The sequence below is a fragment of the Anas platyrhynchos genome, chromosome Z (genome assembly GCF_047663525.1).
Source record: "Anas platyrhynchos isolate ZD024472 breed Pekin duck chromosome Z, IASCAAS_PekinDuck_T2T, whole genome shotgun sequence".
Taxonomy (NCBI): domain Eukaryota; kingdom Metazoa; phylum Chordata; class Aves; order Anseriformes; family Anatidae; genus Anas; species Anas platyrhynchos.
Window position 1 is genome coordinate 664,643 of NC_092621.1, and position 13,752 is coordinate 678,394.

At 43.5% G+C, this 13,752-nt stretch overlaps 2 protein-coding genes across 4 annotated transcripts in view; both read left to right on the plus strand.

The window, feature by feature from the left end:
- Nucleotides 1-1,190, plus strand: part of ATP8B1 (ATPase phospholipid transporting 8B1) — a 32,839-nt gene extending 31,649 nt beyond the window's left edge. For all 3 annotated transcript variants that reach the window (XM_072031668.1, XM_038169900.2, XM_072031669.1), the window contains one exon: nucleotides 276-1,190. In XM_072031668.1, coding sequence (XP_071887769.1) covers nucleotides 276-506 — 231 coding nt within the window. In that variant the 3' untranslated portion in view covers nucleotides 507-1,190. The remainder of the gene's footprint in view (nucleotides 1-275) is intronic.
- A 417-nt stretch (nucleotides 1,191-1,607) lies between these two features.
- NARS1 (asparaginyl-tRNA synthetase 1) lies at nucleotides 1,608-13,687 on the plus strand. Its single transcript, XM_027447171.3, has 15 exons — nucleotides 1,608-1,760; nucleotides 3,001-3,083; nucleotides 3,283-3,348; nucleotides 3,450-3,542; nucleotides 3,974-4,063; nucleotides 5,122-5,200; nucleotides 5,999-6,069; nucleotides 6,332-6,418; nucleotides 8,102-8,323; nucleotides 8,723-8,922; nucleotides 9,359-9,494; nucleotides 10,504-10,617; nucleotides 11,047-11,178; nucleotides 11,696-11,827; nucleotides 12,391-13,687. The coding sequence occupies exons 1-15, from the start codon at nucleotides 1,661-1,663 to the stop codon at nucleotides 12,520-12,522; spliced, it is 1,737 nt and encodes a 578-aa protein (XP_027302972.1). The 5' UTR covers nucleotides 1,608-1,660; the 3' UTR covers nucleotides 12,523-13,687.
- The last annotated feature ends 65 nt before the right edge of the window (nucleotides 13,688-13,752 follow it).

Consider the following 13,752-nt stretch of genomic DNA (forward strand, 5'->3'; position numbering starts at 1 on the left):
ATTTCAAAGATAAATGAAAATAATGAAGTACAAAGTGATACAGTAAGTCCTTCAGAAACTTTGATATATGACCTCATATACTCTTGTTTCAAACAATCAAATTTAAACAAGAAAACACTCCTATTAAACAGTTTCTGGTTTTCTTTGTTTTTTATTTGTTGTTTGTTTTTTTTTAATAAAGCCTATCGGATTATTTCCCAAGAAAGTAAATGCAAAATAAAAAGATGTTGTTTCCCTTTCAATCCATAAACTAATTTGTCTTTGCATGCGTGAAGATTCAGAAAAACCGTAAGAAATACATGGCAGAGGAAGAACAGTGGAAGAGGAGGCAGAGTGCTTTTCGCCGAGGGGTATCCAGCCGTCGTTCTGCTTATGCTTTCTCCCATCAACGAGGATACGCCGATCTTATTGCTTCTGGACGCAGCATACGGAAAAAGCGAGCGCCGTTGGATGCAGTCCTGGGCAACGCTGTCACGGAAGTTAGAGAAGCTCGTGAAGCAAGCTGATTTACTACACTCTTGGGGAGAGGTTTCTTATCCAAATGATTGCACATTTTTGGTGTTGTTGTTTTAAACAAACTCAGGATATTTTTTTAAACCAAATTTTTATGCTTTACCACAGAACTTCTTGGTTTTGGACTACTGAAAGCACAGAAGAGCCAAGAGTTCTCAGCAGAGCGACTTATCCTTGTGCAACTGATTTCTGTTCAATGTGAAGCTGAAGGATGTGTGTGTTAGAGCATGAAACTGGCATTATAATTCCATGCCTGGAATTGCAACTTTTCTTTACATAAGATTGCAGCTACATTTCATATTGTGTCTTCGAAAACAAACTGCCAAGCAGCAGTTACTTTGTGTGCTCCATTTCATTAAATTGTACAACGATCATGTCGTGTTAGATGATCAGACCTTCGAGAGTCACAGATACTCGCGTCTGAGCTTGTGCAGCTGAGATTAAGAAATATCTGGTAACAAACTTTGGTCAGCATCAGACTTTATTGGGTATTCTGACACTTATAGATGTCATTTTTGTTGGTTTTGATTTCTGGAACGGTTGACTACAGCTTGCTGCGTTAAATTGAGAGACTTTTCTTTCCATACGGTCGGTGTAAGCGATATGCCATTGTTCCTTTCAGAACGAATTCCTTGCTTTTCCCTGGAATAAAGAAATCTGAGTCCACAGCTACCAGATGTTGTTTCCTCACTGGCCGTTTCTGTCCTTGCAGCCGTGCAGGGTGCCTGTGGCTGCCCGTGTGCTGTGTTTATGGGCAGGCAGATTGAATCTCCACAGGGCCGCCCTTTGGACCCTCAGTTTGTGCCTTCCCGTTTCAGATACAGCAGCCGCCAGTCGGTGACCGGTTGTTTTTGTGTGAGACACGAATCGATGGGCAGTGAATAAATAGCGTTAACACTGTTCTAACAACGAAGCGTGTTTCTCTGAGCCCCGTTACGTTGGCACATCCCGGCACTCCAGATACAGAAACGTGTCGCTTTATTTGCTTTTCACTCGTGCTCTGACTGCTGAACTGGTGTTACAGTAGAAATCACGGCACGCAGCCCGTGTTCACAGAACGTACAATGCAAAAACCCGGTGAAAATAATCACGGGGAACTTTCCGGCTTCCCTCACAGGGGCGGTGCGGGGGGGGCGGTGCGCGGCTGATGCAAGGCGGCGGAAGCGCGGGGCGGCCGCTTCCGGAGCGCTGCGGCAGCGCGGCCATGGCCGGGGAGGTGCTGGGCAGGACGGCGGCGCTCGCGCTGGGTGAGGAGCGGGGCAGGGCGGGCGCTGCGGCCCCCTGAGGCTCCCTGAGGCCCCGGGGAGCGGAGCGGGGCGGGCAGGGCCGGCCCCGGGCGGCCCCGCGGCCCTCGCCGCGGGCAGGAGATGGCGGCGGCCGCGCCCCGCCGGGGCCTCGCGGGACGGGTCCGGGCCCTGAGGCCGGGCCGGGGGTGGCCGGGGGGCAGCGGGGAGAGCGGGGCCCTGTGGTGTCTGTGTGTGTGTGTGTGTGTGTCTGTGTGTGTGTGTGTCTGTGTGCGTGCTGCCTGCCCTTAACGGGCACCTTGGTCCTCCGCAGGAAGCCAGGTTGTTCGGAATGACCTGGGTAAGAAGGAAAGAGCAGCAGAGCGTCGCTTCCTCCTCCAAGAGAATGAGAATTCGCTAAGGATAACGCTGCCGACATCAGTTCTGCTGCGTTGCTGGCTCAGTTGTGCGAGGGTAGCGAGGAGGAATGGAGCGTGTGTGTGTGCACGTATGGGTGTGCGTGTGGGTGGTTACACGGCAGTTCGTACCTGCATGGTTATGCACACACAGCTACACAGCTGTGTTTGGATTTACCCAGCCCCGGCTCCCCCTGCCTGCCTGCTGAGGTGGGAGGGGAGGAGGAGGCTGAGGGGTGCTCTGAGCACAGGGTGGGAGTGCTGATGTGGGAAGCAGGGGTTCTGTAATGGCCGAGCAGCCAGACACAAGTTCAGTGTGCCCTGATCCATGGAAATCGAAACCAAACTGCACTACAGAAGAAGGTTCACGTTTTAGCCGTCAGGGCATGGAGTGGGAGCACCTGGCAGGGGCAGTGGCTGTCATGGAAGGCTCTGGGCCATGCAGGTCTTGTCCCCTGGCCTGTGCGTCAGTTCAGGCAGCAGAAAAAAAAAAGAGAAGTGTCTTCTGTTCTTTTTAATTTGTGACTCATTTCTTGGCTATGTGTGAGCTAAATGCCGGCTTGACTTCTCTGACTTTTCCCGGCTTATTATCTACCTCCTTGCCTAGAAGTTATGTCCAAAGAAAGCTGCTTCCTACTTGGCTCCATGCGTTTTCTGCGTGAAACGATTTTTAACGTGGAAAATATTAACTGACTCTTACTTGTGTGACCAAGTGATTGTTTCTGAAGGTTTATCGCTGCTGATAACCATGAAGATTTTATATCTTTTGTGTGTGTCCAGTTTCTTCCCGTGTATTTCCACTGTTGATACTTCTTTTTTTGAGTAATTGTATTTGCCATGTCTTACAGAGGAGCTGTATGTGTCCGAACGAGAGGGCAGTGATTCCACCGGCGATGGGACACAGAAGAAACCGTTCAAAACTGTCTTAAAGGTAAGTGCAGAGAACCTGCTGATCTGAAGTGTGTGAGCTGCTTTAGATCAGGTGATTGGCTGTGTTTTTCTAAATGTAAATTTTATAGCTGTTGTTGCAGCTCCGACCAAAATGTCAGAAGTAGTCCCTTTAGCAGGATTACTTTCGTTCACCTGCGGTGTTGTTGATTCTGTTGTTTTTTTCCCTCCCCGCTTTTCAGGCTTTGATGACAGCAGGAAAGGAACCGTTTCCTACTATTTACGTGGATTCACAAAAGGAAAATGAGGTGCTGTAACACCTTCCAACAGGAATTATTTTAATACTCTTTTGTGCAAAGGGACACAAATGTAATCTTCTGTCTTCTGCTCTCTCCTTGGTTTGGTTTAGAGATGGGCCATTATTTCAAAGTCACAGATGAAAAATGTCAAAAAACTGTGGCACAGGGAACAAATGAAGAATGAGGCTAAGGAGAAGAAAGAGGTAGGTTGCAGACGGTGCCAAGCTGGAGGAAGCATTCCTTGTTTCTTTTCCAAAAATATTAAGCAGTGCTGCTGTTGTTTCCCATGCCCCATAAACGCTCAGTTCGTTCTTCATCTGTGTCATATGTTTTACATTCGTTATTTACAGCGTATCTTGGCTTAGATTAGGACAAGCAATGACTGGAACTGTGTGAGGGTGAATGATGGCAATCTGTTACCTTCAGACTTTGGGGAAAAATGAGAAATGCTTCTGTGCATTGTTTCTCATCCTGGTCTTAAATCAGGGCAGGCCAAGCCCCAGCAGGGTAACAACAAGGCTTTTTATGACGTCTGTCTGTAAGTGTACATTATAGTCCCCAGTAATTATAAAGAGTGAGACTCTTACATAGCCTGGCCACAGTTATTTAATACTTATTTTTTCCCCTAAACCAGGCAGAAGATCTCTTGAGAAGAGAGAAGAACCTGGAGGAAGCTAAGAAAGTTGTTATCAAGAATGATCCCAGTCTTCCAGAGCCAAAATGTGTGAGTAGGGTCCAGTGCCTGATTTCCAGTGTGTTGTCTGCACAAAGGCTGTGTCTCTGCGTTGTGGTTCTGACAGCTGCTGAAGGCCACTGTCCAGTTGCTGTCACTAAATGTACTTTTGTTTTTCTGGTTATCTGTATACCTGAGAAAGACCAAAGTCTATATATTAATGCTTTTGGTGGGTATCTAAACCTCCTCAGGTCATGCATCAGGCTTTTCTCTGTCAGTGTTTGCTGGCAGATACCATATGGAAACCATTTGGAAATGTTTGTGAGTTTTACTTTGGTTGGTTATTGTCATGGTGGAGGATGAAGAGACCCTGCTGGTCAGAGGACATAATTTAAGTCACTGGCACACACACATAGCAGTTCTTATGTGGCTATTTGTAGAGTCCTGCTGGATCTGGTGCAGTCCTTAACGTAGTAGGCAGATGTGTGCTGCTGTGGGGTGGGTTTTTTTGGACAGTTTCTATGTAGAGTGCAGAAAATGGATCTGATCAGAGCAAGGCACTCTTGTGGTTCCCCTTTGTGAAAGGGGCAGCCAGGCCCAGCTTGGTTTAAATCCTTGTCACTTTCAAACCAGCGCACGCTGTTAGTGTTTAACTGCCTGAACGGTCCCTTCTGAAGCTGCCTGCTTCATTAAGTGTTGTGGCTACAGCAGCGTCAGAACCTCGGCTACACAGCTGGGTGCCTCCCTGTCAGATCCAGGTTTGATGCCCTCTGCTTCTTCGAGTGCTGATGCCTTCAGAAATGAATCCAGAGAGGTATGCTCATACTTCAGAGTGCAGGAGAAGGTGTCTGATGCATTTCTTTTAAGTTTTCTGTTGAATTGGTGCACCTTATATCCAGTGCAACTGGATAAAATACTCTTCTAACTGAGCAGCTGTTCATTATCGATAGCTGTGTATACATCCTGAGCCCAGCTTCAGGGGATGGGAGGGGCTGTTCTGGGGAGGGAAATGTCATATGCACTTGTACTCAAAGTAATTGTGTGGAAAACACCATCTAAATGGTGAGTTACATTTCTATTTTTGATTGCTTTTATCCCCTGCTTTACAGGTAAAGATCTGTGCTCTGGAGGCTTATAGAGGCAAGAGAGTAAAGATTTTTGGCTGGATTCACAGGTTACGTAGGCAAGGTAAGCCAGAGGCACTTAAAGCTTATTGAACCTACGCAGGGAGATGGAACAAACCAAGCAGCCATCAACGTTTGGACATTTAATGAATCAGACAGCGTCTAGTCTGAAATTTTTAGTTCATCACTTAGATTTGGTGTGTCACACTGATCAACACAACACTAACAAATTCTGTACAATGTGTGAGGGTGTAGATGTTTCTTAGTCAAAAACTTTTGAGATGTTTGATTTGGAGGCCAGTCATATAGAATTTCTTCAGAAGACTCATTTCTTAACTAATCCTAGAGACTGAGGAGCTAGCTAGCATCTGCTCGTAGTGAAATCAGTGAGCGAGAATTTTCTTTAAAGTATCGTAAAGTAACATAACTCTTGTCACTGAAGGACTTGACCGAGCAGTTATGGATCAGGATATCACGAGCATTTTATGGAAAATCAATGTTTTAATCAGATGCCTTATGGAGATGTGGGTGGAGGCGATGTCACTTTATCCACATCAGGCATACAGGGGGTCTGTGGCCCCCCTGGACCAGAGCCTGCCTGAGGTCACGGCGTGGCAGTGCAGTCCCAGCTGTGCTGAGCTCGGAGCAAGCAGTGCTCGTGATGTTTTTATGTTTGAGCTAATGCTTCATTGTTTTCTTGGAACATCTTTGCTTTTTTTTTCTTTAATGGAAAAATGTGATCATGGTCCTTCGTTAATAGTCTGCATGTCAGGGGGTAGTGTTTCTTGCGGGTGGGTCTGTTCAAATGGATCAGGTGAATACATCTGAGTCTGTATTTTTTTTTTCTTCTCTTTCCTACCAGGAAAAAATCTCATGTTCATTGTTTTGAGAGATGGCACAGGTTTTCTTCAGTGTGTCCTTTCAGATGAACTGGTAAGTTGTGATGATTTAGTTCTGTTCCCTCATTAAATAAATAAGGTGTTCATACTTCATCCATCTATTATGTAAACAATAGGAAGTTCCCCTAAATCTACTGATTATGTTGTATTTTGGTTAAATTCTGTGTCCTGATGCTAGAGTTCTTTATCAATGTGAGAGCTCGTTATCTCGTCTGTGTCTCCAATAGGAGATGTAGATAGGAAAACCAAAAATTAAAAATTACCATAACTATGTCTCTTTCTTTTTCTCTCTGTAGTGTCAGTGTTACAACGGGCTAATTCTCTCCACAGAGAGCAGTGTTGCAGTGTATGGTGTGCTGAACCTTGTTCCTGAAGGCAAGCAGGTAGGGAGCTGGGTCGTGCTGTGTGTTTTGGTCCTCTGTTTCAACAGTTTATCACTTTCCTGATGAGAGGAAAAGCAGAGGTGGAAATAATTATTGAATAATTTCAGGGGGAATTTGTTTTAGGAAAAAGAACAAACATCCCAAGGTTGCTGCTGTCACCCACATTTTGTTGTGTGTCATGGGAACTGTATGGCTCTTCTCATTTAACGTCTGCCTGAAACAATTTCCCCCTGATATGTCACATCGATACTTCCTAGAATAGAACAGTGGAAAACCATATTAAATAAATAGTTTTATTTTCCTTAACAGGGGTAATTAATGAGTTTTTTCAGTTTTTGTTTTGTGAGGTTAAGAATTCAGGGTTAATTCTCTTCTCCTACTGAGTTGGCCATTACCAGCATGTTTTGCTAAGGGAACTTGGATAAGCTTCATGGTTCTAGTTTTCCCTGTTACTCGAGTCCTATCCCCAAGAGATCTTCCAACGGTTACAGAGCCAGTGAAACATGAGTCCATTGCCCGGTGTGTTTGCCTATCAGCAATTAGTATTGTTTCCTTTTCTTCACAGCTTCTACTACTGTGAAGCCTAAAAACAAGCCCAGGTAAACAGGGATCAAATGCTTCTTTTAAACGGCTTTCATGCAATTTGGTAACTAAATTACTCATTTGTATGTGACTGCTCAGAGTGTTTTGTACACTGAAAACACTTCAGTTTGGTGTCTCATTGCAGCAATGGAATGCTTTTAGTGCACAAAATCATCATAAAATCTGTTAACTAGACTTTGTAAATCTGCAATTATCCCATGAAAGTGCTGTGAACAGAAAAAGCAGGACCGAAGCCTGCTGTGACCCACACGGGGGAGCTGGTGAGGCCGGCAGTGCAGGCAGCCAGGATGGAGCCCTAGCACCTCAGCTTGCTTGTCGCAGCAGGTAGCAGAGGGGACCTGGCCAGCACGAACCTGCTGTTTTCATGTCGTGGTGAAATGCTGCCTGCTGGAAAGGTGGCTCAGACATCTCTGACAGATGAGCTCACAAGTACCTGCAGTGAGCTAGCTCTTCCTCTGGCATAACCTAAGTGACTTTTGGAAGTTAGCCACCAGAATGGAAGGGGAATGTTGTCCAAACAGTAGGAAGAACAAAATCCATTGAATGTCACGCTGCCCAAGTGTGTTTATGAACATCACCAAAGAGATTACACAGTCGGCGAGGTCCCTTCTCTCTTTGTGACCTTCGTGCAGAATTTTTCTTATAGCCAACTGAAGTCTCTTTTTCCTGCAACTTAAGACATTTGTCCTTTTGTTCCATTTCTTCTGTAACCGTCCATGAAATAACTGAAAGTGGCAAGTAGTTTCCTTCTGTTCAGCTTTCTGTTCTTCCAGCTGAATAAACCCAACTGTCTCTGGTATGTTACGTTTCAACAGAACACATCTGGAAGCCTCTAATTATTTGACAATAGTACTCAGTCCCATTCACATCGAGTCTGACAGACTTCTGGTGCGTTACAAATGGCATTTTCAAGGGTGGTGTGACTGGGTTACAAGGCAGTTACTGTTAATACTGCAATTAGAAGGATTTTAGTATCTTTTGTTTAAACTAGACTGACATCTCTGCCACAGTGCCAGATGGGGACATCCAGGGAGTGAAAAGCAGACTTCTGAAAGTTTTGTTTCCCTTTTAAATTGGCAGGCTCCAGGAGGCCACGAGCTGAACTGCGATTACTGGGAGCTTATAGGTCTGGCCCCAGCAGGAGGGGCTGACAATCTCCTCAATGAGGATTCGGAGGTTGATGTGCAGCTTAACAACAGGCACATGATGATTCGAGGCGAGAATATGTCCAAAATCTTCAAGGTGCGCTCCATGGTAGTACAGGCCTTCAGGGATCACTTCTTTGCCAATGGATATTATGAAGTAAGTATATTTGCCCTTGTTGGTAAATGACTACTTTAATTTCCTTACTGCAAGGCTATCTTTTTCTGGGAAAACCTGTACAGACTTTCTGATTGACTTGAAACGTTGGGGGGAAAAAAATCTGTTTCTTAGGAAACTATTACGTGATTGCTTTTGTAGACATAGATCTCAAAGTTGCGTAGACATTTCTGAGGTAAGTGTTACAGCATGATTCACAAACAGCCTGTGTACCTCCTTTCGGGGTGCTGAAGGATATCAGGAAGAAGTTCTTGCAGCCATAGGTAGGAAAGTTTTGTAGGTTGTTTTCTGGAAGAATATGCCTTACATCGCTGCTATAACACATTGTCATCATTGTCCGTAATTCTTCACTCAAGTAATGGCTCTCCTGTTCTTTAACAGGTCACACCGCCGACTTTAGTCCAGACGCAGGTGGAAGGAGGTTCAACCTTATTCAAGCTGGATTATTTTGGAGAAGAGGCATACCTAACACAGTCGTCCCAGCTCTATCTGGAGACCTGCATTCCAGCATTAGGAGATGTTTTCTGTGTTGCTCAGTCATACAGAGCTGAGCAATCCAGGACACGCAGACACTTGGCAGAGTACGGAGAGAGTATACTTCTCTATTGTTTGTGTATGAGGGAATTTTTAAAACAAGGGGAGTAGCCCGTGGTTGGATGACAACATACAGTGAGAAGGCAGCATAATGCTGCTGTGGAACAGCTGGTCAAAAGTGTACTTGGAGGTAACTCCTTGTATCAGTGAACGTCCAGCTGGTCTTATTTGATGTTCAGTGAAGGGAGATCTGCGCAAAACAGAGCTGATACGGTTTTAGGAAGCTTTGTGTTTTTAGAATATACACTTCATACGGCTGTTTTCCTTCCTTTTTATTTTAAGAACCTTATTTCCTTTGCAGTGTAGAAGTGGGAGAGTTGAAAAACGGGACAAAAGTGGGTTTCATGTTTTTTCTTAAGAGAATTTTTTTCATAGCTATAGATTTGTTGTGTGGTTTTGTAACGTCGTGACCTGTTTTTTCAGGTACACTCATATTGAAGCTGAATGTCCCTTTATAACTTTTGAGGATTTGTTGGACCGTCTGGAGAACTTGGTGTGTGATGTAGTTGACAGAGTCTTGGCGTCACCTGCATCAAGCTTACTGTTGGAGCTAAACCCGGTAAGCAGCAGTGTGGGGCAGTCTTGGGCAGACAAGGTCTGATCTTTACTTTTCCTAGTGACCATGTTCACCTGGGAAAGACAGGGCATGGCAACGAGCTCTGCTTACTTAAGTAAGAATATTAAATGATATCAAAGAGTGAAAATGCTGTGAGGCTGGTAATGATTCTTCCACAAGCTGGGGGGCTGCAGAGGAAGAAGTTATCTGCTAGTAAAGTCTAGGAGCCAGCAGCGTGCTGGGATTTATCGTAAGATGTGCTGTACCCGTAGAATAAAAACCTCTATCCTAGAGCTCATAAAATTGATCAGCTGGTACTTGCAGATAGAGCGTAAGGGAGCAATGAGACAACCCTGGCGTTTTATTCCCTGTGCTGGAAGGCGCAGCTCTATAAAGCTGTCTTCCTTTGCTAGAGACCCTTTGTCTCCTGCCTTTGCATAGAAAGTCAGTAGTCTCAAAGGCATCTTATCGCCTCCACTAGCTTTTCTCTCAGAGCATGTATAGACCCTCTCATACCTGTTATTTTGACCTGTTTTCCTGATGAGTACTGGAAGGTTCCATTTTCAGTTTGAACTGAGATGGGCAGGAGGTCCAAAGCAACAGAAGCACAACCTGCCCTGTGGATTTGTCATAAAGGCAAATCCTGCAGCAGTCTGATGCACAAAGAAGCAAAAATGTTCTTTTGTGGTACTGCATGTGGAATGTCTGCAAACTTCAGTCTGAAGCACCTACATGTGTAGTGAATTCATACAGAAAAGGAAAATGCTTCCTCTCTTCTCTTCTGCTGTCATTTTCAGCGTCTGTTCTGTGAACTGCACGGAACTTGGAAGATGGTTTTGTTGGGCTCCAGCTTTTCAGTACTTTTGAACTTTTTAAGTAATAGTTGATACACAACCTGCAAAGGGTAACATGTACGCACCGAGTGTGGAAGTGGACTTGCTGATTGACTGGAAAAATAAATCTTTAAAAATGATACCCTTCTAAGCATTTTGATGTCTACTCTTATTTACAGGGCTTCAAGCCTCCCAAACGTCCTTTCCGAAGAATGAACTACGCTGAAGCAATTGAGTGGTTAAAGGAACATGATGTGAAGAAGGAAGATGGTACTTATTACGAGTTTGGGGAAGTAAGTCTTTTCTGAGTCTCCTTAGAAATTAAAACCAAAATCCCACAGTCTTCCACTAAGGGTATGAGAGCCCCTTGAAGAACAATGCGTTTGGACCATGATCCTATTTTGGGGAAAGGAAATGAAGCTCTTCAGTGTGTGTTAGTTGTTTGGAAAGTTTGCTTCAGGTTTAAGGTTTGCCTGGTTTCCTCTGTGAAATGTTGTGTAGACTGCTAAACAGTTTTTTTTTCTGACCTGTATGTTTTTGAATATAAATACAGTTTCTTCTTCTAAGGTGTTTGTTTTAAAAATGTAGATACGTCAGGATGAATGCTTGGATAAGTGTGGTCTGAAAGTGTCTTTGTCTGTGTCTTGCCTGATATGTTGTGGGTCTTGAGGTTTTGGAGTGTTCTTGGTTTTAAATATTAATAGAGCTCTCCTTAACCCTAGGATATTCCTGAAGCTCCTGAGAGACTGATGACAGACTCCATTAATGAGCCAATCTTGTTGTGCCGATTTCCTGCAGAGATAAAGTCTTTCTATATGCAGCGCTGTCACGACGATTCCCGTCTTACTGAATCTGTAAGTTGGTGTTTTACATCGTGTTACAGCCTTCTAAATAAAGTGCGAGTGTCTCTGTGAATGAGCATAAAATGAATGAGTACTACAGGAAAACCTTGGAGAATTCATACCAGAATTTGTCTGGGGCCTTTCGTGGCGTCACTTGTTGATACTGTAAAAACAAATGAAGCAACACTGAAGTGCTTAAAAAATGTCACTAGATGACAGTGAACATGCTTTTCATTGACCTCTGGTTAGTGCTAGTCTAATGACAACATTTCTGTGACTTTTTGGAGGCTGTATTATTTAAAAACCAGCTGTTTTTGTGGTTTAACAGTTCAGTGTCACCAAGAGTGTTAATATTAAGTCAGAGATCCTAGTCAGCTGGTTTCTTCCATATGTAAACTGGGTCTGGAAGGAATTGCCTTCCCTCCTTGTGTCATGGAGAGTTAAAAATATGTGGTAAAACATAAGGTTGGGCTTCATCTTTTGAGGGCAGCTTAACTGTAACAGTTTGATCTCATGTTGTGTGTTGTAGGTTGATGTGTTGATGCCTAATGTTGGTGAAATTGTTGGAGGCTCCATGCGTATTTGGGACAGTGAGGAGCTACTGGAAGGCTATAAGAGAGAGGGCATTGATCCCACGCCGTACTACTGGTACACCGATCAGGTATGTAAAACAGATTCAGTGTGCTGCTTGTCAGATATTTGAATTCTCTTAAACTGCTTCTGAGATGATGCAGTCTAAATTGCATACGTTTTCCATGACCAAAAGTAGATGGTCATTTAACCACTGGCAAAATGCAATGGGTAATAGTTTCCATTCTGTTAAATTGCTTTTGTTTGCTGCAGTGCATGCTGCCCACACCTGATCACCTTCATTAAACTGGTCTGTAATGTTCCTCTTGTAATGTCTTCCATAGTGTGCTACCTTTGTGAAGCCCTTGTCAGACAAAGATGGGTTGGTCTTTCCAGACTGGAATAGCTAGCTCTGTAAGGAGAAGAGAAAAGGATGAGGTTGGAGAGGAAAAAATAAATAATACATTATGACCTCATCTTTCAGCTTCCATTTTTCTCTTCTAGTCCTTACATTGCCCCAGGGAACAAAACACAAATACCTTCTCTGAGGAGAGCATAGTCCATATTCCTCCTCATTTGTTCAGAACGTGGTTTTGTTTTGTTTTTGTCTTAACAAATGAATGGTTAATATTTTCTGTGATTCTAATTTCACAGAGAAAATATGGTACCTGTCCTCACGGTGGATATGGTTTGGGATTAGAGCGGTTCCTGACCTGGATTCTGAATAGGCACCATATCCGAGATGTCTGTCTCTATCCACGCTTTGTCCAGCGCTGCAAACCATAGCCATCCTTGTGATAAACTCCTAGGAAATCAAGCAACTGATGCTTGGAAAAGAACGATACACTCTACTACGGCCCGTCTGAGAACAAGACTTACTGCAAGCTGTTGTTCATATATTCATTAATTTGGTGTGTGAGAAAACCATTTTTTAAGGAAAACGCTACTGATTAACTGGAAGAAGCCTTAGAAAAATAATGTTAGGTGCATTTATGCTCTCATGTCAACATAAAACAAAAATCCTAAGCTGGCGTTTTAGATTTTTTTTTTTCTCTTGTGGTTTCTTTTGAAGAAATCGGTTCAAGCTTTTTAAATTCCCAAATCCTGACCGCTGAGAGTGGTATGAAGAAATGTCTCTAAATAGCTCAACAAAATATAAAGATGGAGAATAATTGTGCTGTGCTTTTTTTTAAGCTTACTGCTTTTAATGGAAGTTCTGTTTGAGTTTATTCAGTTGTAAGCTATGTAGTATCAAGCGCTAAATTCTACTGAAAGACTTTTGTTCTCCCAAATTATTTACTATTAATTCTATTAATTAAAAATGGTAAGACTGATTGTGGGGTATGCTTTGATACTCTTTCCTGATGCCCATGGATGGAGTGCTACAGTGGGACCATGAACTCCCAGCATAATCTGAATTATAGTAGGTGAGGATGTGCTTAGAGACACCAGATTGTTTGTGGTGCCTTTGAAACGAAGGTTATTCCCTCTATTTCAAACAAGAAATGACTAACCGAAAACCCAAAGAATCTGTAATTTTGAAGTATAATTGGGTTTCAGCATTGTGTGCTGACTGAATTACTGTCCTCTCTTGAACTGTAATTCGAGCAGTGCTTTCCCGCTTCGTGCTAAAGGATGTTTTCATGGTAGAACAGTTTCCTTGCTAGCTTGGTGTACTCTTGTCCTGCTGCATCTTAGCAGACTTTCTGGCTGTATTCAGGTTATCAAATAGAATTAAGTATTTAATGTGTTGAATCATCTGCATCCTTTTTAGCCATAAATGCAAGCCTGTTTACTAGGAGGAAGAAAACCGAGACACTATCTGGATTTGCCATTCATGTTGAGCTGTGCGATATCCGTATTTTTGTTAATAAAAGGCTTTTTTCTTCATCTTGCATGTTAAATATACAAGCTGGTCTAAATCAGCAACCAATAAATTATGTCAACGCAAGTTGGTGTGCAGGACAGTAGTTCTTAACCTGTGATGTCTGTTTCTTTACCTTCACTTGGCCTTTA

Excerpts from the sequence above, each read along its gene's own strand:
- NARS1 (XM_027447171.3), top strand. The coding sequence starts at position 1,661 with ATGCAAGGCGGCGGAAGCGCGGGGCGGCCGCTTCCGGAGCGCTGCGGC. Across the intron at positions 3,084-3,282 it reads CGTTCAAAACTGTCTTAAAG|GCTTTGATGACAGCAGGAAA; the intron begins GTAAGTGCAGAG and ends CCCGCTTTTCAG. Across the intron at positions 5,201-5,998 it reads TCACAGGTTACGTAGGCAAG|GAAAAAATCTCATGTTCATT; the intron begins GTAAGCCAGAGG and ends CTTTCCTACCAG.